Consider the following 27,193-nt stretch of genomic DNA (forward strand, 5'->3'; position numbering starts at 1 on the left):
TGCCTAGGTTGCAGTGGTAAGAGTCGCTGCCCGGAAGATGACCTGATGGAGGAATACTTGAAGGTTGGTGAGTCAAGCAGTCAGACCCAGGTTAAAGAATAAAGAAAATGAGACTGGCCCCTGTGAACATCTTTTCTTAATGTATTAAAGAGGGCCTCTCTAACCGGTGAAAGTGGTGGGTGTCCACTACTGGCCGGTGACCATACTTTCGTAAAAGCACCATTGGGCGGTGGTTCCTCTCCTTCCTCTTGAACCTCGAACAAAAAATCGATCTCCAACATGGAAAATTTCATTGAGAGGAATCAGCAAAGAAAAGAAAAACGGGTCAACAACACCAACATGGGTCTGTTCTACTAACCGGTCAAGGTAATCGGCTAACCGGGAATTCATCTTCAGAGCTAAGTCCCAAGGAGGCAGGTTGGAATGTACGGGCGCCGCAGCCACTACTTTGGCTCCTTTTATGCAATTATGAACTCCATGGAACTTTATCAATTCCAACGCAACTTATCCTTTTGGAGCTGACGTAACAAACTACGCGAGCCTCCCAACGAAGCCAACATAAATCCGATCCGAATAAAAAAAAGAAAAGGAAGTTTGATTATTGTGGTATACCAGCCACCTGTTCTGGAACTTCCAGTTCCAATCGAAGCATATAGATCCGTAAATAGATTTGTATGTATAGCCACTTCAGTCGTGCTCGTCCTTTCTCGAAAGTATCTTTTTTCTGGGAACATGGTCAACCAGAAATTATTATGTTCGCGATTCTTCATCCACCGATGGATAAAATGCTCCAGTTTTCCATTCTCATATGAGGCCGGAAAGTGGATTGGGAACAGGTCGGCACGAAGTGATTCATCATGCTCAAACATGAGCCGATCGCTCGTTAGGGACGGTTTATAGATCATAAAATTCCCACAAATGGAATGAAAAGTGGGTCCATGTAAATGATCAAGACCTCGCAAACAACAACGCTCCTTCCCCATATGGAGTTCGGAACCCAAAGGCAATCGTTGAGTGAACTGTATCTTTTTTGTGTTAGTTGACCTAAGCCGCACCCTTACTGCTGGGGTGGGGCTCGGCCTCCGAACCGTACGTGGGACGAGTTTTTGCCTCATACAGCTCGGGCCGAAGACCGGGGGAAGTTTAGAAGAGATGGGGAAACCTAGCAGCTGCCGGTCGGGGCGGGGATAAGCTTGCTTCTTCACAAGCCTATCCCCCCCAAAAAACCGACCCTGTAGCGCTAGCGCTTCGCGTTCTTTCTATTCCATCCCATTCCGGGATAGGCGGCTAATACTTAAATAATAAGTGAAGTAGTCGTCGTCTGACCAATCGGCTCGGACACCAGACCGCCCGTGCCCGCCCATTTTGTCTCGCCCTAAATGGAATGGCTCTCTTAGTTACGCTGCGCCCCGACCCGAGTCCCCACGTCCGCTTTTCTCCGCCCGCAACCCAATAAGTTGGCAAAGCCAACACAAGATTAGGGCCGTCCCCTTCATTCTATGCTGACCCCGGCCCGGGCTGGCTTCTTGGGAAGCCCGTTCCCACCGCGCTCACGGCCCGGCTGGCCTTCCAGCGGTAGTGGGAATTCTCCCGTTCCCTGGTCAAAGACTTGGTTGGATGCGGGATCTACTCCACGAGGAGCGGTACGGACGTAGATGATATCATCACGACCCCTCTTTTCGTACCGCTAGGGATGCTTAACGCCACTTCGCCAACTGGCGTTACCTGCGCTTTCGTGTCTCTCAGTGTGGTCAGCACTGGGTGTTTCCGAGCAGCGAGGCTTACACCCATTCGCATTAGTTCATCCAAAGTTCCTTACCCTTATGCACGAATTATTGAATAAGCCATCTTCCTATCAAGGTTAAGGAGTCAACTGAGCATCTCAGCGGCGGGATTGAATACCCGGATCGAATCAGAGTTCACGCCGCCCGCCCTGAACAAATAGGAGGCGTGGGCCACAGGTCGCACATAAGCCGCCGGGTCGCACGACAGAAGAACACCCAACATAAAGATGCACACTCCTCCATGTGAAATATTCATCTTCATAGGAGCTTTTTGATAGTAGTCGTGACCAACAGCCATCAGCTCTCGGCTTGTTGGTAAGGTGAGAGCTTCAAGCCCGATTTCAGGTGGCGCACCCTCCACACAAGCACCGCCCGACGAAGGGGGGACGGGGAAAGCTACAGGCCCAAAACCTTCGACCCTTCTTTCTAAATGGGGGTGCCCGAGGCACCTCATCTTCTCATTTCGTCGTTGCTCATTCCCGTTAGGCCGAAGTGTTTGGCCTTTCCTTCTCCGCGCCCGCTCAGGCTTCGCTGACCTATCGCGTGGTAAAAAGAAGAAAGTACGAAAGAATAGTAAACGGAGCACACCGCAGAAAGATTCGAAATATGAGAAGTCCCCCTTGGATTCGAGAAGAAGGAAATGAAGAACGGGAACGAAACGAAATAAAGCGTTTCTAGCTCTAGTTTCGGATGAGCTTCTCCCAATTATGTCTGGTAATAGAATAGGGCGGCTTGCTCTGACCAAGACTCCACTTTTTGCTCCGTCCGCGGAGCGTATGAATTTCCTGGAATGTAGATAGACCAAAAGAGGGAATGAAGGGATAGGAATAGGAATTATAGTACCATTGGAAAAAAGGGCACCTGTGGGAACATCTCTACTGACGAACCATTTCAATAGTACGGGTGCTGCCGTGCCACGAGGCACGACCACGGAAGTAATGAAAAAGAAAAAGTTATGTAGTTGGACCATCTGTTCTATCCGTTCGAGTTTTGCTTCTCTAGAGAAGATGAGAGGCTAAAAATGAAAGTGTTCGCAANAAAAAAAACCAAAGCCATTACCCAACTTGTATTCAATATACATGTGAAATTGCTTTAAATCATGTATATTGCAATGCGAAATTTTGTTATGAGCAGGTACTTACATGATTGATTATATGCTTGCCGAAGGTTGCCCTATTTTTTTATTTTTTTATTTTTGATGCTGAACGACCCACACTTTAGGGTAGTTTTTCTTTGAAGAATAATAGCTACCCCACTACTTATTTTAATTTGTATGGGTCAAGTAGTCTGAGGTCTTAAATAAATTATCACTTTAGTCCATTAATTATTGATTTACTTAAGTTAAACAAATATTAAAAAATTCTAAAGAGGATCTTTCGGATCATTACATTATCCACCACTAAAAATCATGTTCGTCCTCGAACATAAAGTAAAATAAAGTACCTGATGCTTCAAAAAGTTGAGGATATCTCGCACGCATGTCAGACTCTGTCTCCCAAGTTGCCTCTCCCACTGATCGGTGCGTCCATTGCACCTTCACTGAAGCAATCTCCTTGGTCCTAAGCCTTCGAACCTGCCTATCCAAAATAGCTATAGGCTCCTTCTCAAATGTCAAGTCTGGACCCAACTCCACGGAGTCAAGTGAAAGCACATGAGATTCATCCGGAATATACTTCCGAAGCATAGAGACATGGAAAACAGGATGAACTGCCGACAAACTAGATGGCAAGGCCAACTTATAGGCCACCTCTCCCACTCGGCTCAAAATCTCAAAAGGTCCAATGAACCTAGGGCTAAGCTTGCCCTTCTTTCCAAACATCATCACACCCTTCATGGGTGATACTCGGAGCCAAACATGATCACCCTCCATAAACACTAAGGCTCTAACTCTCCAGTCTGCATAACTCTTCTGTCGACTCTGAGCTGTCAATAATCTGTACTGAATCATACGGACTTGCTCCATAGCATCTCTAAGCAAGTCTGTATCCAAAGAGTCCATCTCCGCCGAATCAAACCAACCAATCGGAGACCTACACCGTCTTCCATACAACGCCTCAAATGGGGCCATCTGGATACTAGAGTGGTAAATGTTATTATAGGCAAACTCTGCTAATGGTAAATGTTGATCCCATCTAGCACCAAAATCGATCACACATGCTCGAAGCATATCTTCCAATACCTAAATGGTTCGCTCAGATTGACCATCTGTTTGAGGGTGAAATGCCGTACTCATATCTAACTCAGTACCCAGACCATGTTATAATGCCTTCCAGAAATGAGAAGTAAATAGTGAACCTCGATCCGATATGATAGAAATAGGAACTCCATGTAGTCGAACAATCTGACTGATATATAGCTCGGCTAACTTTTCTGCCGTATACTTCACCCGAACCGGAATGAAGTGGGCAGACTTGGTCAGCCTATCAACAATAACCCAAATAGAGTCATAACCACCCACTGTGGTAGGCAAACCCACAACAAAGTCCATAGTAATCCGCTCCCACTTCCAAGTAGGAATAGGCATCCTCTGAGATACACCCCCGGGCCGCTGGTGCTCACACTTGACCTGCTGGCAAGTCAAACACCTCGAAACAAAGTCTGAAATATCTCTCTTCATCCCACACCACCAGTAATGCTGACTCAGATCATGATACATCTTCGCCGCTCCCGGATGGATGGAATACCGAGTACAATGGGCCTCCTCAAGAATCAATCTAATGAAATCGCCTGTCCTGGGCACACAAATTCTGCCTCCGATCCGCAAGACGCCATCAGAATCAAGGACAGCCTCCTTAGCTTCTCCTCTCAATACTTTGTCTCGAATGAGACATAATTTTTCATCATCAAACTGGTGTGCACGAATCTGCTCGACTAAAGAAGATCGAGCCTCAATAAAAGCAATCATCCCATCACTCTCTTCTGAAATCTGCAAGCGGACAAGACTGTTAGCTAATATCTGCACATCTCTAGCCAATGGTCTCTCCTCAATACTAAGCGCTGCAAGACTCCCCATGCTAGGAGTCTTCCTACTCAGAGCATCGGCCACAACATTGGCCTTTCCTGGATGATACAAAATGGTCACATCATAGTCCTTCAGCAACTCAAGCCATCTCCGTTGCCTCAAGTTCAAATCCCTCTGGCTAAAGATATACTGAAGACTCCGATGATCAGTGAAGATCTCACAATGCACTCCATACAAATAATGACGCCATAACTTCAGTACAAATACCACAGCCGCTAACTCCAGATCATGAGTAGGGTAGTTCTTCTCATGGGACTTCAATTGCCTAGAAGCATAAGCAATCACTTTCCCCTTCTGCATCAACACACCACCCAAACCAACTCCTGAAGCATCACAATACACAGTAAAGTCTACACCTTCCTCAGGTAGAGTCAACACAGGAGCAGAAGTCAACAAAGTCTTGAGCTTTTGAAAGCTCTCCTCACACTCATCAGACCACTGAAAACCCACATCCTGTCGAGTCAATCTAGTCAATGGAGCTGCAATAGTAGAGAAACTCTGAACAAATCGTCGATAATAGCCTGCCAATCCCACAAAACTCCTAATCTCAGTAGGTGAAGTAGGTCGCGTCCAGCCTCTAACTGCCTCAATCTTGGCCGGATCTACTCTAATACCCTCCTTGGACACCACGTGTCCCAAGAATGTCACAGAAGTAAGCCAGAACTCACACTTTGAGAACTTGGCATACAACTTCTCTTCTCTCAACCTCTGAAGTACAATCCTCAAGTGTCGGACATGGTCCTCCTCAGTCTTAGAGTAAACCAAGATGTCATCGATGAAACCAATCACAAAAGAATCAAGGTATGGTCGAAACACCCCATTCATCAACTCCATGAATGCTGCAGGGGCATTAGTCAATCCGAAGGACATCACTAGAAACTCATAATGCCCATACCGGGTCCGAAAAGCTGTCTTAGGGATATCTGATGCCCTAATCTTCAACTGATGATACCCAGACCTCAAATCAATCTTAGAGAACAATGATGCTCCCTGTAACTGATCAAATAAGTCATCAATACGCGGAAGAGGATACTTATTCTTCACTTTTACCTTGTTCAACTGTCTGTAATCAATACACATTCTCATAGTCCCATCCTTCTTCTTAACAAACAATACAGCCGCACCCCAAGGTGACACACTAGGGCGAATAAAACCCTTACTCAATAAATCCTGCAGCTGATCCTTCAATTCTTTCAACTCTGCTGGAGCCATACGGCATGGAGGGATAGAAATAGGTTTAGTGCCCGGCTCCAAATCAATAGAAAAATCGATAATCCCTATCGTGAGGAACACCTGGAAGGTCAGAAGTAAATACATCGGGAAACTCCTGAACCACGGGAACAGATTCCATGCGAGGTGGTTCAACACTAGTATCCCGAATAAATGCTAAGTAAGACAAACACCCCCTCTCCACCAATCTCTGAGCACGGATAAAAGAGATAACCTTGCTAGGATAAGAACCACTAACACTCTTCCACTCAACCCTCGGAACACCAGGCATTGCTAAAGTCACAGTCTTAGCATTACAATCAAGGACAGCGTGATAAAGAGAAAGCCAATCCATACCTAAGATAACATCAAAGTCTACCATTCCCAGAATGATTAGGTCTACCCAAGTGTCATACCCAGCCAAAGAAACAAGACAGGATCGATACACTCGATCCACCACTAAGGGCTTACCCACGGGTGTAGAAACACGAATAGGTACAGTCATGCTATCACATATCATATCAAATTTAGCAGCAAAATACGTAGACACATAAGAGAATGTAGAACTTGGATCAAACAACACAGACGCAGGTCGATGGCATACTGGGATGATACCTGTAATAACAGAATCAGAGGTCTCCGCCTCAGGTCTCCCAGGGAAAGCATAGCAGTGGCCTCCTCGTCCAAATTCAGCCTGGGTGGTACCTCTACCCCCACTCTGCTGAGCTGCAACACCACTACTAGGAACTCTATCACCTCTACATGACTGAACTCTGCTACGACCTCTACCCTGTGGTGCTGGTGTCTAGTCTGGAATGAAGAATTAGGTCGAGTCCCATCACGACCCCTTTGAAAAGTACACTGTCGCATTAAGTGATCGGGATATCCACAAGTAAAACAAAATTTCTGACCTGGAAACTTCTGTGTGGACCCTGAAAACCCACTATAATTGCCTCGCCCTGTAGGTCGCTGCTGTGAATTGTACGAGCCCTGACCCGGGCTATAAGAACCCCTTGATGTCTGGCCACCCTCAAATGTCGGCATAGATGCATGAATAGGTCCCCGCTGCTGAAAAGAACCACTCACTCTCTGTGATCCCCTACCTCCAGATGAGGCACCATGAAACTGGCCTGATATACGGGCCCTTTTAGGGTCCCCGAACTCCTCTCTCTCCATCAATTCCGCCTCTTTGGCGGCGCTCACAATGGATTGGAAAGAATCCCCCTCCCTAGATGCCCGAAACACAGCTAACCTGATAGAGAAAGTCAATCCCCTCACAAATCTGCGGATCCTCTCTGTCTCATTTGGAATAATGGCCAACGCATGCCTAGACAAATGGCAAAAACGCGCCTCATACTCTGTAACAGATAAACCATCCTGTCTCAGACTCTCAAACCTCAAGCGACTCTCCTCTCTCACGCTCCATGGTATAAAACGATCTTGGAATGCACTAGAAAACTGCTCCCAAGTCACTGGAGGAGATCCAACTGGTAAACTCCCCGAATAAGTCCTCCACCATTCTCTCGCTGGCCCACGAAGCTGGAGTGTAGCATATCGAACCCCATGTGACTCAGCTAATCCAACCACCTCTAATAACTCTCACAGGTAGTTAGAAACTCATGAGCATCCTCGCTCTTCCCACCCTGAAACTGAGGTGGGTCCATCTTTCGAAATCTCTCATACCTACGCTGCTCATCCTCTGTCAAAACAACCACCGGTGCAATTTAACCCCCAACTGCTGGTGCAACATCATTCTGAACCGCGGGATCTACTGGTAGTTGCCCCACCGCATCATGAAAAACTGGAGCTTGTTGCTGCTCTTGGGTCTGAGCCCCCTCTCTAGTACGAGATTCATGTGGTGTAGTAGTTGCACCACCACCCTGAGAAAAGCCCTCTAGCACACTTAACACCCTCAATAGTGTATCCTGAAGCAAGGGTGTGACTACAAGCTCTGGAGGAACCTGGTCCTCTCTGCCATCAATCTGAGGTTCTGTAGAGACCTCTCTAGCATGACCTCTCACTGGTGCTGCTCCACGTCCACGACCTCTGGCTACTGTCATACTACTAGCACGACCTCTAGATCGAGATCTACCCCTACCTCTAGCTGGGGCCTCAACAACTGCCTCGGGAAGTGCCTCCCCTCTACCACCAGTAACATTAGTTCTAGTCCTCGTCATCTGTCAGAAGAGTATACAACAACTCAGTACTAAAGAAGGTGACTACGCACGATGAGAAAGAATGAACAAAAGAAAGTTTCCTAGTAATCTTTACAGCCTCTCAGAGATGAGTACAAACGTCTCCGTACTGATCCTTGAGACTCTACGTAGACTCGGATTGTATACACGTGAGACCTATGAACCTGGGGCTCTGATACCATTTTGTCACGACCCAAAATAGGTGTGATGGCACTCGTCTTATCCCACCAAGACAAGTCAGCCTAAAACCCAATATCTAACAAAGNAAATGATATAACTAGTCCATTGTCTCTTAGGTGGCTGCTTAAGGCTCTTTTGTGTTGTTGAACCCGAGTTCAAATCTCATTCTAAAAATGTATTTCTTATATTTTTTTACTCGAGCACCCACAACCTTGAAATCCTAGATCCGTCACTATTCATGTAATTATATTTTGTTACAAACCAAACAAATATGTTGAAGCACAGAAAATATAATTTTGAATGTGAATCTTCATGAAATTAATATAAATGTATAGGCAAAATAGAGAGACACCTTAAGAGATCATAAACTTACAAATTTAAGTTTGGAGGCTATGGACATAAAAATTATGAGATTTATGATTATTATTAAAAGTAAATATTAAATAGGGGCAAGTCACGTGTAATAACTCCTTTTGAATAAATGTCACGACCCAAAATGGGTGTGATGGCACTCGTCTTATCCCACCAAGACAAGTCAGCCTAAAACCCAATATCTAACAAAGTGCGGAAGTAAATGACAATCCAACAACAATTTCTACTATGAAACCAAGTCATATTAATTCAATCTCCAAAACCAGGTTGTCACGTGCACAAGCCTCTAATGTAAATATTAGAATTGAAACAAAATAGAAGTCTAAAATGAAGTTGTCTTTCAAGTAAAAACAAAGTCATAAACTGAAGTAGGAAAGTTCGCTGAGATGACAAGCAGCTACCTCACAATCCTCCACAAGATGCCTCGGAAACGAAGAGAATGGAAGGTATCACAAAAATCCGGGCTCGTAACCTACAAAAATTTGTAGAAGCAAGGGGTGAGTACCAAACCACGCGGTACCCAACAAGCAAACCTCTAAACACAAGTTAAGTGAACCAAATACGGGTACTCCTTACGCCCTATCTAATCCTCCACGCTACAGCCTAACAGTTTACCAAACACACCACTCAATAACCACACTCTATCAGTTTACATTCTCAATAACAACTCAATATTCAACAGTCACAAGCTTCACAGAGAAACACTCACAAGATCAGCAAAACACATGTTCAAGTTCATCAATAATAAAATGTGCAATGCCATGAGATGCAATGTCAAATATCGTGATGCATGTCTTTCTTAACGATACACACCCGCTGTCTCTCAGTCCGGGACCCATGGGGGACATATCTGTCCATGCATCTGTCGCGGCGCACGACACGACCCTCAATAATAGTAACCATCGCGGCGCGCGATACGTCCCGCAAAAAATAATATCCATCGCGGCGCGCGATACGACCCTCGAAATGATACATCCTTATACCAAAATCATGTCTCAGATACAATGCAATTGACATGCTCAAATGAAAATGAGGAGATAACCATTTTGATAACAAAGCACGATTTATAACCAGGAATACAACACCAACAAATAAGCAAAAAGTCTCCAAGTCATTCTCAACACCACACAAAGAAATACACGAATTTCATATGCTTAACAAGAGTTTAGAAATCCACTTGCCTTAGCCAATCGAATAATTACTCTTGGACTTGAGCCTTCCCTTTCCGTTGAGCTTCCAAATCAATGGAATCTATTCAAGTACATAATCAGAATAAGTTTTCAAAACTATAACAACCATATTGCTATATATCTAGCCTAAATTAAAAATTCACCCAAAACTATAGTCAAGTTCATAAGTCTTGATCCGATTAATATGTCAAGTTTCATATTCTCCGATTCCAAGCCTAGAACTGAGTTTTAATTTTCCAATATTATAATTCGAATGATATCCACATAATATCATACTTCCAATATTTAATTACCTTTCTCTATATATTGTAACCTTAATCACTATATGCTAACAAAAAAAATAAAAATAAAATAAAACTAGGCAACTTGTTACGGAAAAATGCAAACAGAATCTAAGCTATCTACAAATTTGCTTCTATTTCACTCATTATTATTTAATCATTAACTACCTCACCATTACTTGATTTAGTCCTCACATTATATTTATATATAATGGCAATCATTGCCAGCATCACACATAAAGCATCCTATTTTTGTCTTTTTCCAATTTACCTACAATTCTTGACCAAAATCCTTAATTGTCCATAACTCCAACGATAACTGTGCTACAGGCGGTCGGCGGTGCACTCTGATTTTCTCGTCAAACATTAATTAACTTATAAAATGGATAAGGTTTAGATGTTTGACAATTAGTAGTTTCTCCACAACTCTAAAATCAATTAACAAATTGCCATTCCGTCAACTATATAAAAAGGAAAAAAAACAAAGCCATTACCCAACTTGTGTTCAATATACATGTGAAATTGCTTTAAATCATTTATATTGCAATGCGATGTTTTGTTATGAGCAGGTACTTACATGATTGAGATTATGCTTGCCGAAGGTTGCCCTATTTTTTATTTTTTTTTATGCTGCACGACCCACACTTTAGGGTAGTTTTTCTTTGAAGAATAATAGTTATACCCCACTACTTATTTTAATTTGTATGGGTCAAGTAGTCTGAGGTCTTAAATAAATTATCACTTTAGTCCATTAATTATTGATTAATTAACTTAAGTTAAACAAATATTCAAAAATTCTAAAGAGGATCTTTCGGATCATTACAATAAATTAAAACAATAAAGAGAAAAATACATAAAATAAAAAGTATCATTTCATGATTAGAAGTGAGATAAACAAATAGAAAAAGAATGTGGAGAGTTTTTATGTTATTAATGTTCCATAAATATTTACAGTAAAATAAGTAATTTACTTTTACAATACAATAGTTAATATACATAATTTATTATTATTATACCCACATTTTTGTCTATCTTATTTCCTTTGACATGAGATTTCTGGGACAAGCCTGCTTCTCCACCAACCAGCTCCATATTTAGTATGTTGTCTCTTCTTCCCAATCTTCTTTTGTTTATCTATAACACTTCTTAAAGAACATTTTAAAAGAGGTATTTTTACTAAATAATCTTATTATGATACTTTGAAATTATGTCGAAATTTGATTACTATTACTTTATCTGATTGTTAAATAGTAAGGTTATTATGAGAAAAAATAGACCTTTTTGCTTAATGGATAAGTAAAACTTAAAAACAAAGTTATATGAGGGTCAAGTAAAATGAAGTGGCTGGGTATTTCTTAATATAAGGTGGCCAGAGAACTTAACGATTTTCCATACATTTATCTTGTTTTATTCTTTTATCTTCTTTTAATTGGAAAAGGGTAAAAAAATTATCCCTGAACTATTCGAAAAGGTTAGAAAATACCTCTCATTCACCTATTGGGTTAAAAATACCTCTCAATCCACTTTTTTGGTCCATTATTACCCTTAAAACTAATAACCTTTTGTTTTTTGTTTTTTATTTTTTATTATTATTAATTATTATGTGACATCTTTCTATTGCATAAATTTAAATTGCAACCCACCAAAAAAATTTTACCCCATTTGACACATATCCACGTTCTTTGACCCAAACCAAATTAAAAGTTCATCAAAATTAAAAGATTTATCATCTCTTCTTTCCCCTTCAAACCTAATAACCTATTTTCTTTCTCATCACCATATACAACCTCAATCAGTGGTATTAAAATAATGCATATGTTCACATCATTGGTCAACCAAGAACTAGCTAATTTAATGCCAATTAGAATTAGAAAGCTCTTCTTGATTGTATTTAAATTTGGTCAATGCCAGTTATGCCACCAATATAGTAAATTCAAATACAACTTTTTAGTTTAACTCCACTATGAAAAATTGAAACATTTGAAAAGGGCATGAACCAAAAGAAAGAAACAAGAATACCCAATTCAAGTTACCTCAATGCCACCATGAAAACACAATCAAGAACAACTTTTTTAGTGCAACTCTACCATGAAAAAAATGAATCTTTTGAAAAGGGTATGAACCAAAAGGAAGAAAGAAACAAGACCCAAGTCAGATTACCTCAATGCCACCACAAAAACACAATTAAGAAGATCTATTTAGTGCAACTTGCCCTTAAAAATTGAATCTTTATCTTTTCATATGAGTGTGAATCAAAAGGAAGAAACAAGAAAGATCAAATCCAAAAACAATCAAGAAGAGCTTTTTAGTTCCAATTGATATGACCAAATTCAAATACCAATATGTCCATTTCAAATTTTAATACTAATTGATTCAATCATTAATTTTATCTTGGAATTGTTGAATAAGGAAAGAGAAAAAATAAAATAGGTTATGAGGCTTAAGGAAGAGAGAAGAGATTATCTCATCTACTATTTTTTATAAAATTTTCAACTGGATTTGGATCAAAGAATTTGAATATGGGTCAGATGGATAAAAGATATTGAAAAAATTACTTAACTACACTTCTTTACTTACCTTAATATCCATTTATCTCTGCTTATTATAAAAAATTTAAAAATCTCTTATTTCCCCCAATCAATAAAATTTGTAAGGTACATAAAGATTTTCCACCTTTTTTATAGCCAATATCCACGTTTTCATTTTAAATTTATCTCCTTTTTTTCAGCCAACACACGTTTTTCATTACCAATTATACTCTTCCATTAGATTCCTAAAATCTCTCCACTTCCTTAGCAGTTAAAAATTTCGAATCCATTTGATTTTCAGTAGGAGTCTCCCTCAACTTTATCGATTTCTATGTTTTTAATAGGTAAGAATTTTATTTTCCATTGTTGTCTTCTTTATGATTTTTACTGATATATATGGAATCGGGTCCATCTCATACTAATGATAATCGTACATATGATTCTGATGATGAAATGTGGGCCGAGAACAGATCTAAGCGATTGTATGACCCATTAGCGATGAAGGGCAAGAGTGTTCTGAAGCCAAAAAAAAAGGTTGGAGAAACCTCCAAAAAAGGGGGAAGAAAAGAGACATGTGTTCTTTCCCAACCCACACTTTCTAAGGTATATGTTTAAACAAACTTTTATACTTTTATGATTTTGTTATGCTGTTCGTTGTGTTTGCAGAAATAGTTTAAATGCATTAATAGTGAAGATACATTACTTTTCAATTTAATGTTTTCATAGTATGTTAGAACAATATCGACTTATAATGGTTAGTTTTGTATTTTGCTGATACATTAAAATCCTAAGTCACATTGATGCATGTGTTTGTGAAATCAAATTAAGAATCATGTAATTCTGAAGACAGATTCACTGATTTTACCATTCATGTATCTTCAATCATGTTAATTTCAAATTTTGTGAAAGCATAATGTGTTGTACAGTTTTGAAGGTGTATCAGATGCATAAATTGATGTATTAATGTATCTTTCATTGTTTTAATGTTTTAATGGTGTATCTAATCATGATATTGTTTATCGATGCATATGACGTATCATATACATATAATCTATCTATCATATACATTCATATAATTCAAATGTTTTATACATATATGTAATAAGTATATCTTATTGAAATTCATATACAACATATTGTTAGTGTCCTTGAGAGTTTTTTCCTCAAAATAATTTAAGTATTTGGTTGGTTGGACTGATGTTAATTACTCATGTATCGTATGCATTTAACGGCGGGTTTGATATGATGTCATTATAAAACCATGATGTATCTATTGAATTTACAAATTATCTTCAATATATCATTCACTTTCCATTAGATCATATGTTTGAGATTAGACATACAATTTTATATTTTGTTTGATACGGTATATGTGTTTAAAAAGGTCATGAATTATGTTATCAAAAATATATCAGCACATCCATTGAGATTTGGAGCAACGTCCAATTTTGATTTTGTGAATGAAATGAAAAAGTTCATAAAGGATCAAGGCGTTAAAATGTTCAAGAATACAATTTTTTGACCATACTTGAACATTCCAAAATGCAATTTCCAGGGTCAATTACTAAGTGTTTGTTGTTGTTGGAGGTACAACAGGAGAACAAAGATGTATTGCATGTTCGTCATTCTGATGGGACTGTATTGCAGTTCAGTATAAAGGAATTCGCTATTGTAACTGCCTTAAATGCAAAGAAAATGTTAAGCATTTTTCATACCCGACATGAACTCCGAGCCGATTATTACAAAGATATTTTCTTGATTTAACTGCAGGTATAACCAAGAGTCGCTTGATGCAACATTTTGTATTGGGAAATTGGGAGACCTCACAGGATGTTGTTCCGATGGCAATATTATACTTCATCGATACTTTCCTGTTATGCCATCTTTGTGAGACTTTCATACGGATTGAAGAATTTCTAATTGTCGAAGATGATAGGTACGAATTGTATCCTTGGGGTAAGATTGCATTCGATAAGTTAATTACATCACTCAGACAAGACTTCAACCAAAGCAAACAGATGTATCGCTTATTTGGTGTGCCTTATGCACTCAACTATGGACTTATGAATGTGCTTCTAGTCTAAATCCAGAGTTAGCTATTAAAGTAGCGAATGGTATTCCCAGAATTTGTAATTGGACGGTCGTGGCTAAAAGCCAAAATATGAAAAGTTTATGTCCAACATTTTTTCCGAGGTAACATTATTTTTAAATTTGCAAATAACAGTTTTTCAATAAGCTTTCTAATTTTTTATAAATGAAAATTTACATATGATACATAATATTGTTATGTATCATATAACCATTTAAAATGCAGAATGCATGTTCAAACATTGAACCTACACCAGAATAAGTGGAAGCCCTTGAGTTACCTAATATTCAAGATGCTTATAGTCGTGAACCATCCACAACAACAGTTCATGCAAACAAAGTGCAAACAAAATATCAGTCGGGTTTTGAGGATTTCTCAACAATCCCTCCTGATCATTTATTGATAAAATCATTACGTGTGTCTGGTACATCATCTTCACCACCATCCAAAAGGAGAAAGAAAATTGATACACCTAAAACAGAAGTGTCGGAACCTTAATTGTTAGAGTAGTTAAGGCCGCCATTAAATCAATCATTCTCAATGTTAGATGAAAAACCTATACCGCCTGCTAATGTATATTCTGTCTATGTCTCTCCACAAGTCCAAAAAGATAAATTTATATATCCCGATATTGAGGAATTGAAGCAATATATGATGAAATATGAAAGTAATTATATTCAATTTTTTTGGGTGTTTATTCATAAATATAAATCTGAATGTTATTTTCTTTAATAGGTTGACTGTAAATTTGAGTATCTTGTGAATTTGATAAAGACAAATCACTCTTAGATGATGAATTCTAGGAATAAGGACGACGACCAACAACCAAAGATATTGTATATGTGTTTTATTTATGTGTTTTAACTTTCATAAGTCATTATGTTACAAACTTAATTCATGAAGGAGATGGGTGGCTAGTCTACGTCGTAGATGATTAAAGTTTCCGATAAAAAAGGCAATGATGGACATCAAACAAGTACATTTAAGTTTGACTAACAATCAACCTCATCGATATAAATGGATTTTAACAATAATAATCAAAACATTGGTGTTGTTGATATTCAAGTTTATTTTACTTTATTCGTTGTATATATCCAATTATATAATTTATTAGTAACATATTATGTTTGAAAAAAAACATGTTTAAAAAATACAGACTGAAGATACATTGAAGAATCATCAAGAAACGAAGGATGTTTCAGAACTTCAATCCTCATATGCAATTATTCATCATACTACAGAAACAACTGAGCATAAGAGGGTAATATTATCATCGTAAATTGACTATTAGTATACATCAAAATTGTAGTGATACATCAAACTGCGCCATTATGATCCATTGTAGTATACTTATATGATTCTGATACATTGCAGTTTACTTGTATGATTCTGATGCATTACTAATATGATTCTGATACATATTTTAATGTTTACATTAGTAGTGTTTTCAATTTGGTGTGTGTCATACTTTACATTTTAATTATGTGTGTATATGATACATTTTGTTACAAAATACATACCAGTGTGACTAATTAAATTGATTGTCTACTATATGCAATTCTTAGTTTGATGTAATATGTCCTTGCTACATTACAGTTTACTTGTATGCTTCTGATACATATTTTTAATGTTTACACCAATAGTGTTTTTCAAATTGGTGTGTCTGATAACTTACATTTTAATTATATGTGTATATGATACATTCTGGTGCTAGATACATATCAGGGTGATTAATTAAAGTTGTTTGTATACTATATGTAATTCATAGTTTGATGTAATCTTTCCTTCATACATTTACAATCCTTTGTATGTTATTCTTTGTTGTTTAATGTATCTTAAATTGTATAATATGTTGCTATTCAGGATGATCCATCAGCACAAATGCTTTAATCCAACACCAATTAGTCTGTGTCAGATACTGTTATATTTGATACATCGATAATTTATATTTCATGTATCATTTAAATATTATATGATTTATCAAATCTTATTTAATTATCAATATATATCATATAGGATTCTTCAACATATGGTACAATATCATCTGAAACTCGAGAAGTCATGAATACACTTGTTGCTGATCTCGGAAGATTTCCTATTCCTGTTAAATCAAATAGTGTGACAAATTCAAGGATTTAACCAACAATCAAAGTTTGCTTTTGGACAGTCAATTACCAATTGATATTCCAATCGCGGAGATTGTTGTTCGAAGCGATATAAATACTCTTCATGGACGTATCAGGATGCCTTAAAAACTGCAAATCTCCTTATTTAACTTCATTTGAGTCAAGTAAAAAAGGAAAAGACGTCATAGAGAATGTAATTCGTCCAAATTTTCCATTTGAAGGCTGTGAGACTCACAAATCGAGCCCCTTCATATCTGATTGATGAGTTTGTTGAGTGAGTTACTACAGGTCTTCTCAAAACTCATGCTAAAAAGTAAGTTTTTTGATTTTTTAATGAATTTTTTCGATTCTAAAATTACAACTCTTTTTCCACTTTTAAATAACATCTTTCCTCTACACTAAATAATACATCAGAAGATAAGTACAGAGCACGAACCTCTTCATTGGGTTTTGAAATGATGGATTATGTTGTTGCTATATGTCCAGTAAAAATTAATTTTATGCCATGTCCCAGCCGAAAGACTGCTAGACTGATCAGGTGAACTTGACATGTATATTGGAATTTCATGTGTCTGGAAATGTATCATTTATAGTTATATTAATGTATATGATACAATCAGCTATAAGGTACTATATATATGTCAATGTCATATACCACTTTCAGTATCTAATATTTTATTTTCATTATTTTTCTTTTCGAATATATAATTATTTTTTTAATTTTTTTGTGTAGCACATCGATGTGTTTTTTACTACCTTCGCAAAATATCAAAACTTCGAAGCATGAATCAATACAGATACACAACAGCCAATGGTTTGTTCAGTTCACATATCAACAGTATCCATAAAAGGTATTATAACAATGAGGCTGATGATGATATCAGTACACAAGAGCACATTGATCGTACGGGAGCTGTATCAGTACATGAGAGGTAAATAATCAACGTCATGAAAGGATTCTCAATACCAGCTAGAATACCATGGCATCTTGTGGACGATGTTTATATTCCGATTAATTATGATCAGAATTTTCATTGGGTGTTAGTTATTGTTGAATTGAATCACAGGTTTATACGCGTGTATGACTCTTCTTTGGGCACAAGGAAACGAGTATATTCTGAGGAGATCAAAAATTTATCAAGGATGTTACCTTCTTACCTCCTTGACAGTGATTTTTTTGAAAAAACATAGCGGACAACCGTCCAAAACTTGATGCATATAAGGATAAATAAACTGGTACTTTTAGAGTCACGTAATCCTTTCAACATTGAATACGCTGAAGGCATCATGCAACACGAAGACGATAGCCTGTAAGTATTTAAATTCTGGACTACAATAAAATGTATAAGTTTTTTTACAAATTTATATTCTGCATTTTGGTGTAGGGACTGCGGGTTATACATAGCTACACTTGCGGAGTTTTTGAGTGACCAACTTGTTATACCACCTATGTATGCAATAGATATGCAGCATTCTTGTGGAGATACGACAGCGACAAAGTCAAGGGTGGATACATAAGTGAGAATGACGATACACCAATGTCTAAGGGTCAATTCACAACACCAAGTGAACAAGATTTCGTTAACATAGATTAGTACTTAGTATGGATAGCATGAACATTTTTCATGTTTTTTGTTTTGAAGATAATTTCGTTTTTATGTGTTTCTCTAAAAAAACTTAGTTGTGTTACAGTATTTTGTTACTTATTAACATTCTGTGTTTTCAACATATTGCTTTAGATACATTTGTTGTTTTATAACGTTATGCTCCACAATCATCATTGTTTGAGTATATTTTGATAGTTTACTTACGAAGTTATGTATATGATACATAAGTTTTAAAGTATAGTGTACATGAATTTTATTCACATATACCAATTGCATTTATGTATAAGACACCTGAATTATATGTATGTATATGATACATCATATGCATAAACAAACAAATCACATAAATGCTATTAATTGAAAGGCAACACTGCTAAGGAAAAATATATCAAAATTATAATTGTATCTAATATAGTTTTAATAGTTTTAATGTGTGATTCATTACTAGTCTATATTGTAAATAATACAACATAATGCAATGTATATGATACATATAGTACAAACTTGAAAATACAAGTTTGGGACACTTAAATTTGTTTAAATCATGATTATGGTATTGGATCAATATTTCATTCATTTACACAATAATTATTTTCCACAGTTTATACATTTAGATTTATTTATATATGTAACAGTATAAGAATAATTTTATATTTATTATAAACTTGGCAAACAATTCTCAACAAATGCATTTAGTTGAACAACAAAACAAATTGTGTAACAAATACACTTTATTTAATTCAAGTACTAAAGTGAAAAATACATATAAGTGAAAATTTATTAACCATGAACACCAATGTCCTATTTTAAAACATTATTTTGATTCTCTTTCGGGAAGAAAGTAAAATTTCTCCTGTTATGTCCTTCTTCTCCATATTGCCCACAAGAATTTTTTTCACTGTTATCTTCTCATCCGCATTTTTCTTTCTTCGCTTCCTTGGGCGTCTAGCCAACCTTCTATACATAGGTGGTAGGACAATTTCCTGTAAAACATAGTCTGTAACGATCCAATCCTCCTTATCTGGCATTGGAACCATTGTAACCTCATACGTTTTTTCTAATGCATCAGGCTTGTAGTAATCAGAGCAATACGGGTGCAAATCTGTAACATTTTTGTGCTTCAAAACTACAATTGTGTGTGCGCAAGGTATCTCATTATGTTTAAATCTTCCACACGTACATGTTTTCCACTCAAGGCATACAATGTATCTTCTTCCGGCTTCATAAACTGAGAAGTTATATTCAGATGATGGAACAACCTGAAAATAATAAGAAGTTAGTCATACATTATATAATATACAACTTATATATCATTTCCCAAGAAATGATTATCAGTGAAAATCATCCGAGTTTCTAGTACATAAAATAGAAAGTTAGGGATAAATACCTTCATCTTTGAACTTTTAGATGCATTTACAATCAATATCTCCTCAAATCTTCGTCCCAATGTGTTCTTTGTATATGACGCTATTTCTCTATTTTTACAGTTCCAACTATCAAATAGAAGTCTAGCTTCCTCCAAGAAGTCTATTATAGTCAATATACGTGCATCGTCAGTCATTGCTACACTCTACGATGTTTGAAGTCATCATTCTATTTCTGTTTACGATTGAATGAACTCTTGACCACTTCTCATACCCAGCATCCTCAAGGTAATCCTTCCCCTTATGATAACCTTTCACCATCTTAACCATTAATTTATGAAAATATTCCTTTCTGTATGCCTTTGCCATTGAGCAAAATATATCACTTAGTGTGTTTTTACTCCTTTTGAAGCTTGAACATACATTCTTCCAAAGATGTCATATGCATGCACAATGAGGCACATTTGGGAACACAATGCTTACACTCTTCATAATACTTTCATTTGTATCTGATACAATACACATGTTTTCACGCTCGCCAAATGTATTTTTGAACTTTTCAAAGAACCATGTCCACGAACAGTCATTTTCAGTGTCTACAACACCATATGTCAATGGCAATATGCAACCTAATTAAAAAGCAACACACATTTAACATCATGATACATAACGTTTACACTAAGATACATTAAGTATACATATAAAACAAGTTTTACATTATATCAGTATTACAACAGTCACACCTGCATCATCGAGTGTGCTCGCTGATACAAAAGTACCTTTGTAAGCCCCACCAAGATGTGCAACGTCCACTACGACTACAGGTCTGCACATCTTGGCGCGACTTACAAAGGTACTTGAATTGATTATTTTTCGTCTGTTGCATCCTTATATATGAATTTGGATACAGTTTATTTAACATCCATATGTATCTCGACATTTGCTTATATCCTTCTGATGGCTTACCCTTGAGCATTTCTAGTGCACGTTCCTTAGCACGCCATGCTTTCTGGTATGATATCTCAACCCCATATAATGCTCGAATATCTTCAATTACATCTTGAGGCGTATGAATTCGTTTATGATTTACCAATTCAGGGGCAGTCACACCACTAATAAATACAATTGTTGCTTGTACTTTTGTTGGTATCCTATCTCGCATAGCACATGTATGTTCACTATTAAAGTATCTCATTTTGAATACATCACATTTCTTTCTGCAAGAAGACTTTAAGTCCATCTACATTGATCACTGAAGCAAACTAACACATAGCTGTCCAAATTTTTTCATCGAATTAATTCGTATAACAAAAGCAATGTTACAGTTTTTCACAACTAATGTATCTTCCATAATAAAGAACACAACCATTTCTTTTCAAAATATTTATGTATCACATAATAAATTTTATCAATACAGACCTAAATCTATTGTCAATATGAATAATCATAATACTTACCAATTTGTTTATATCATCAAACACTGACAAATTTATCTTAACGATACATATACTAATTAGACTTATGTATCAAACACAATAGCATTTATAATTGTATTAATTAAATGCAAAATCTGAAGGAAAATAAATCAAATTAGAGAAAAAACATTTCAATACCTTTTTTTTGTCCAATCTTTTCACTCCAAAAATGAAGTTGTTCTTTATTTTATATTTGGTCATTACAGCGATGAGTGTTCCTTTATCATTACACAAATGTCCCGTCTTCGCATCAGTATTGTTGGAATCTGTTATGTAATTTGTAGCATTCAATTCTGGAATATAATCAAAGTCACAAATTCTCAATACGACTAGAGCAAGAGCTTTCATATCTCTTTATGTACCTTCCACGCATACGATTTCCCCGGGATGAACAATCAAAATTATGTATATCCCCAACCATTTTCTCTGTTGTATCAATACATAGAGGATACATCCCAATTCCAGGCTCATTCTTTTTTACTTCCAGATAAAGTTTCACAGACATGTCGTTCTTGATTTTCAATGGACATGAGTTTCCCTCTATGATATATCGAATTTTAATATCTTTTCTAACACCTTCAATCTCCAACTCTGCTAAAATCAACGCTTTCAGATTCATAAATGTAATTAATTGTGCAACGACAATTTCATCAACCTTGTAACCTTCGTAATTAAAATTGATTACCCAAATTTCAGAATGTCGTAATAAAACTGAGATATTCATCTTCTAAAGCTGTTTTTTTTTTTTCGAATTCTTAGAATGTAGATCAATATTATCAGGAAAAATTTTGTTTGATGAAGGAGTTCTAATTTGAAATTTGAATCAATCAATCAGTTACACAATGGAATTGAAAGTTTACAAATTGGACGAGCATGAATTGTGGAATTTATAGTTATTAAAAGCTAATTTACGTTTTTATTTCCTTATTAGATGCAACAGCTATCAACTGGAATGTATCAAAACTTATGTATCCCGTGAAACACAACATGTATCCCGCAAACAACATTTTTAAGGGATTTTTGGTAAATAGAAAACTAGAAGGGATAGGATGTTAGTTAGTATATATAATATGTGGTTCCTATAATTTATACAAAAAAAAAATTGATATGTTGGAATTTAAATTTATCCAATAAAAAGATGTCACATATAATTAATAAAAAAAATTAAAAATAAAAGTTGTTAGATTTAAGGGTAATAGTTGACCAAAAAGGTGGACTGAGTGGTATTTTTATTCCAATAGATGGATGAGGGATATTTTTATACCTTTTCAAATAGTTCAATGGTATTTTTGATCTTTTTCCATCTTTTAATTTAATTGGGGATAGAAAAAGGAGAAGTGAGGTGATTTGCCAACCTAGCAAATTACAAATCAAATAAAAATAGTACATACATACTTATTCTTTTCCCAATGACTCTAAAAAGGAATTTGAGAGTCGACCCAAAACTTCAAAATAGAAACTAGAGAGTCAACAAAACTTTTATGAAGTTGTCCCATATATAGTATAGGTTAGACAGAAGAATTTTGCCTTGTATTTATTTGAGTATATTTTACATACACAAATTCAATATTGAGTTACAATACTAAAGTTAGAAAAAAGATTAGATTATGAGGTGCAATGACATCAGCCGTCCCATTCCATAATAGTTGAGCAAATTGTTGGTTGGCTGCTTCTGTTGGATGACTAGCATCAAAGAACACATAATCTGTCACATTTTTACATAACTCATACTCTTTGACTTGCCTCTTTCCTCCACAACTATTAATTCCTTTAAATGCACCTGTCCCACAACATGCTTCTATTGATACATTAAAACCTACACAAAATTACCCTTATGATTGATTATGTAAAACATAAATATTCATTCGCAAAATACATAAATGTGTCATTTAATCTGACCTTAACTTGCATCTATGCCTTTCAATTTTGAATAGTATACAAATAGACACCTAAACATTCACAAAATTAAACAAGTGGACATATGCGTAGCATCCTACGTGGTATCCTATGTGTATAATATGCCACGTAGGATGTGATTATTTAGTTGTTCAATTTCATAGAAGTTAAAGTGTCTATTTGTGTACATCCAAAATTAAAAAGTATAAATATCAGTTAACAATAAGTTAAAAGACATAATTATTATTATGCTAGTATTCGATGTCGTGAATATAGTTAAATAAAACTTACCATATTTGGAAGGGTTATCAATTCTTTGAGTAAAGATTTTGTAAAAATCAAATAATGTAAAATTAAATCCTTTCAAATTTTGTTGTAATTATTGTTATTCAACCTGTATTATAAGGTTAGCCTAAAAAAGACAGAAACGTAATAAGATGAAACAGAAAGTAAATAGAATAGAAGAAGTAATTCGAGTCCACAGAAACTACGCTGTGTCCTTAAGAAATTTAATCCCCTCACTGTATCCGAGGTTATGGATTAATTTCTCCCAAGATAAAACGGATTAATCCTGTTAAAGAAATAGCGGTACCTCAAATTTCTTTAACTTCGGCGAACTTCAGAACAGTAACAAGTCACACAGACTCAGTCGATCGATACTTTGATTTGTTTGAGAGAAAAAAAAATTATGCAGAGCAGGAAAAAATTCAGCGTTTGAAAAAATGAAAATTGACTTTCTTTTATAGACATTTTCAGCAAGAAACGTAACGTGTCTGTTCAGAGAAATCTGTTCAGACTCGTTTTATCCAGAAAGTTGTGTCTTTTGGAAAAAATAATAATTTTTCGGAAAAATGTGTCTGTTAGGAAAATAACGGCTTTTTGAAATGTAACGATTTTTCGGAAAGAGTAACAACTTCTCGAAATGTTATCCTTACCCGCAAATTTATAAGAGATAATATTATCCGAAGCCGAGCGACAACGACGGCGCGAGGGGCATCTTCTTCTTAGCTATTTAAGAAGTAATGGAAGTGTTTTCTTATATAAGGACAATAATTTCCCTTTCTTTTGTCGATATGGGAGAAATGACTTCTCATTTGCACTTTGCAAATGACTTTTCATTTTTTCTCCAAAATAGTTCCCTCACTTTTCATATTCTTTCTTTTCTTTTCCATTCACACTTGCTAAACCCAGCAATTACGTAAGCCTTTTGGGTAGAGCGTTGTTGTGCATCTCTAGCAGTCCACTCAATTCTTGCATGCACTCACCACTTTTACCTCCTATTTGAGCATTAAATGCCCTTCCACCTGGGGAACAACCTTCAGGGGGCAATGTAAATATGGTAAATTTTCTTCCTCCTTTATTGTAATTTGTAAATTGCCTGTTACAGTATTAATTCATTTACACAATGTTAGTCAAATTAATTTAATTAATGTTGCTAATACTAGTTAACAAATTAATAATTACCTGTAAAGTAGAAGTAAAATTACCCAATACCATCTATGAAAATTGTTCTTTAGGAAAGGAAACTTTTTAGGATTGGTAAGATAAGGAAAAGCGTAATCATTACTTCCCGTGCTAAACATGTATACAAAATCAGTCAGGAGTTGTTGAGACTGTTGTGACCCCAACTTATTCACCGACAATTCAACCACTTCACTGAAATGTGTTAATTGCGTTTGGAGATCTATAACCTGCAAATTAATTTTATGACATTCATCGGAAAAATTGAATATTTTCATACATAAAATAGTTATACGTATTAATTTTATTACATCTAATATTCAAAAGAATGACTTTTGAAAGATAGAGAAAAAATTTACTTACAATACCGCGATTGATTTCTACTAAACAACCTGAGCCAGTACTAGAAGCAAAGTTGACCCATGAAGAAATTTATCGATCCCAATTTCAAAAAATGACGGAATTAATGACAAGTTAGCAAATTCCGCTTCAAAAAATAAAATAAATTAGTTATAAATACAATAGAAGAATAAAAATGTCAATTTTTTTAGTATCATTACCAGTAAAATCGGATATGAGGCGACCATCACTAGGTCTACCAGTAGGAGAGTTGAAGAACGTTTCACCGTAGGCGACCAATTAGCTTGAAATTGAGTAGTAGTGTTGATATAATTATTATTTCCTGAATCTAAAGTGTTGATATAATTATTATTTCCTGAATCTAAAATCGAATCACCAAACAGAAATAGGGCACGTAAAGCTCCGTCACCATCAACACATTCAATTAGATTGGTAAAGAAAAATGCAAAGAAAATCAAACAGCATACATGAAACATTTAATTGGATTGGTAAAGAAAAATGCAAAGAAAATGAAACAGCATACATGAAACAAGTTTGTACTGAAAGCCATTATAATTGTTTGTGAAGTGGGGATAGATCGATAGTTTGTCTTACTTTTATACCCAAAAAAGTTATTGGTTTCTTTTATGATTAAAATTTTACTATGGACATCTACGGATATCTTAACCTGATCCTATATAAATGTTAGGTTAAAAATAGCAAGATTTTTTTTAAATATTATTTTATATGTAGTTTTCCCTAGGTAAATGGTAGTTAATTATTTACTTAATTTATGTTTATTTTATTATATTATAAAATTAGGAATAACACTATTGAGTGACCAAAAAAAGTTTTTGAAATATGAATAGACTTATATACCTTTTTAATCTATTTTATACTTTACTTTTATCGGTTACTTTGGTAGATAAAGAAAACATCACAATTGATGATAATATAGTTTAAAACAATTACTATTTCTAATTTTCGATTTGAATCCGATATATTAAAGAGTTGCTATCACATTCAGATTAGAAATATCAAATGGAAAGGTACTTTTGTAATTGAAAATTGTTTGTGGGTGTAAAATGTTTAAAGTCTAATTTAGAAAAAGATTAGATGATTATTAGACCAAATTTTATAAGCTTAGATATTTTTAGAATCTATATATATATATAAATGAGGATCATAGAGGAGGTGATGTGGCACCTCTCTATGACCTCCATTCATTTTTCTTATTTTTCTTCTTTTACTTGACATTTTTTCTTATTTTTTTCAATTATTTTTTTCTTATAAACTTATACCTCTTTAATTATATAAATTCTATTCTTAAATTAGTATTAATTATATTCATATCCCTCAAACCTTTCATATTCATAACCTCTTAAACCTTTCATATTCATAACTTCTAATTATTTAATGTGAAAGGTTATATTAACACTATAAAATCACACTAAAATTGTGTGTTATTTTGTAATCATCTTTGGGTAGAGAATTAGTGGAAGAAATGTTACAATATTTGTAAGCTTTGAGGTGCATTATTTTTTCAAATATTATTTCATATATTACTTTTAATTAGCAAGTAAGGCTAATATGTCATCATATTTTTATTTCTTCTAGATAAATTATTTTGTTTTGTTATCTTTGAGATTTATTTTATGACTATAATGTATTTGTTATTATTTTTCTTGACTCTTGTATATAGGATGAAACGATAACATCAAGCATGAAGATTAGTGGATTTTGAGTTATATATATCGATTATTTGTCCAAAATGATTATGTAGGAGAATTTATGATTAAATGTAATTTTCCTTATTCTTTATGAGATATAATATTTTATTTTGTTAACTTTGAGATTCATTTTAGGACTAATAATTTATTTGTTATTATTTTTCTTGACTCTTGTATATAGAATGAAATGAAAACATTTAGAGATGGAGATTAATGGATTTTGAGTTATATAGTGATTATTCTTTATTTTTTTAGGTCCTTAAGAAATAATGTTTCTATTATATTATTTCCTTTTGAATTATTTATGTTTTGTCAAAAATGATTATATGTGTTTAAATAATTTTC

At 35.5% G+C, this 27,193-nt stretch overlaps 3 protein-coding genes and 1 pseudogene across 3 annotated transcripts; all 4 read right to left on the bottom strand.

The window, feature by feature from the left end:
- Positions 1–456: 456 nt before the first annotated feature.
- Positions 457–1,791, bottom strand: LOC107003940 (cytochrome c biogenesis CcmF C-terminal-like mitochondrial protein). Its single transcript, XM_015202180.2, has 2 exons — positions 1,726–1,791; positions 457–1,259 (listed from the first exon to the last, which is right to left on the bottom strand). Exons 1-2 carry the CDS (start codon positions 1,789–1,791, stop codon positions 489–491), a joined length of 837 nt encoding a protein of 278 aa, XP_015057666.1. The 3' UTR covers positions 457–488.
- A 58-nt stretch (positions 1,792–1,849) lies between these two features.
- Positions 1,850–2,815, bottom strand: LOC107004200 (cytochrome c biogenesis CcmF C-terminal-like mitochondrial protein). The gene has a single exon (XM_015202441.2). It carries the CDS (start codon positions 2,752–2,754, stop codon positions 1,870–1,872), a length of 885 nt encoding a protein of 294 aa, XP_015057927.1. The 5' UTR covers positions 2,755–2,815; the 3' UTR covers positions 1,850–1,869.
- Positions 2,816–19,336: 16,521 nt separating this feature from the next.
- Positions 19,337–22,402, bottom strand: LOC114074949. The gene is made up of 3 exons (XM_027913229.1): positions 21,561–22,402; positions 19,971–20,576; positions 19,337–19,842 (listed from the first exon to the last, which is right to left on the bottom strand). The coding sequence occupies exons 2-3, from the start codon at positions 20,142–20,144 to the stop codon at positions 19,390–19,392; spliced, it is 627 nt and encodes a 208-aa protein (XP_027769030.1). The 5' UTR covers positions 20,145–20,576; positions 21,561–22,402; the 3' UTR covers positions 19,337–19,389.
- Positions 22,403–22,996: 594 nt separating this feature from the next.
- LOC107003943 lies at positions 22,997–25,615 on the bottom strand (annotated as a pseudogene).
- Between the last annotated feature and the right edge of the window lie 1,578 nt (positions 25,616–27,193).

This window comes from Solanum pennellii, chromosome 11, assembly GCF_001406875.1.
Source record: "Solanum pennellii chromosome 11, SPENNV200".
Classification (NCBI taxonomy): Eukaryota; Viridiplantae; Streptophyta; class Magnoliopsida; order Solanales; family Solanaceae; genus Solanum; species Solanum pennellii.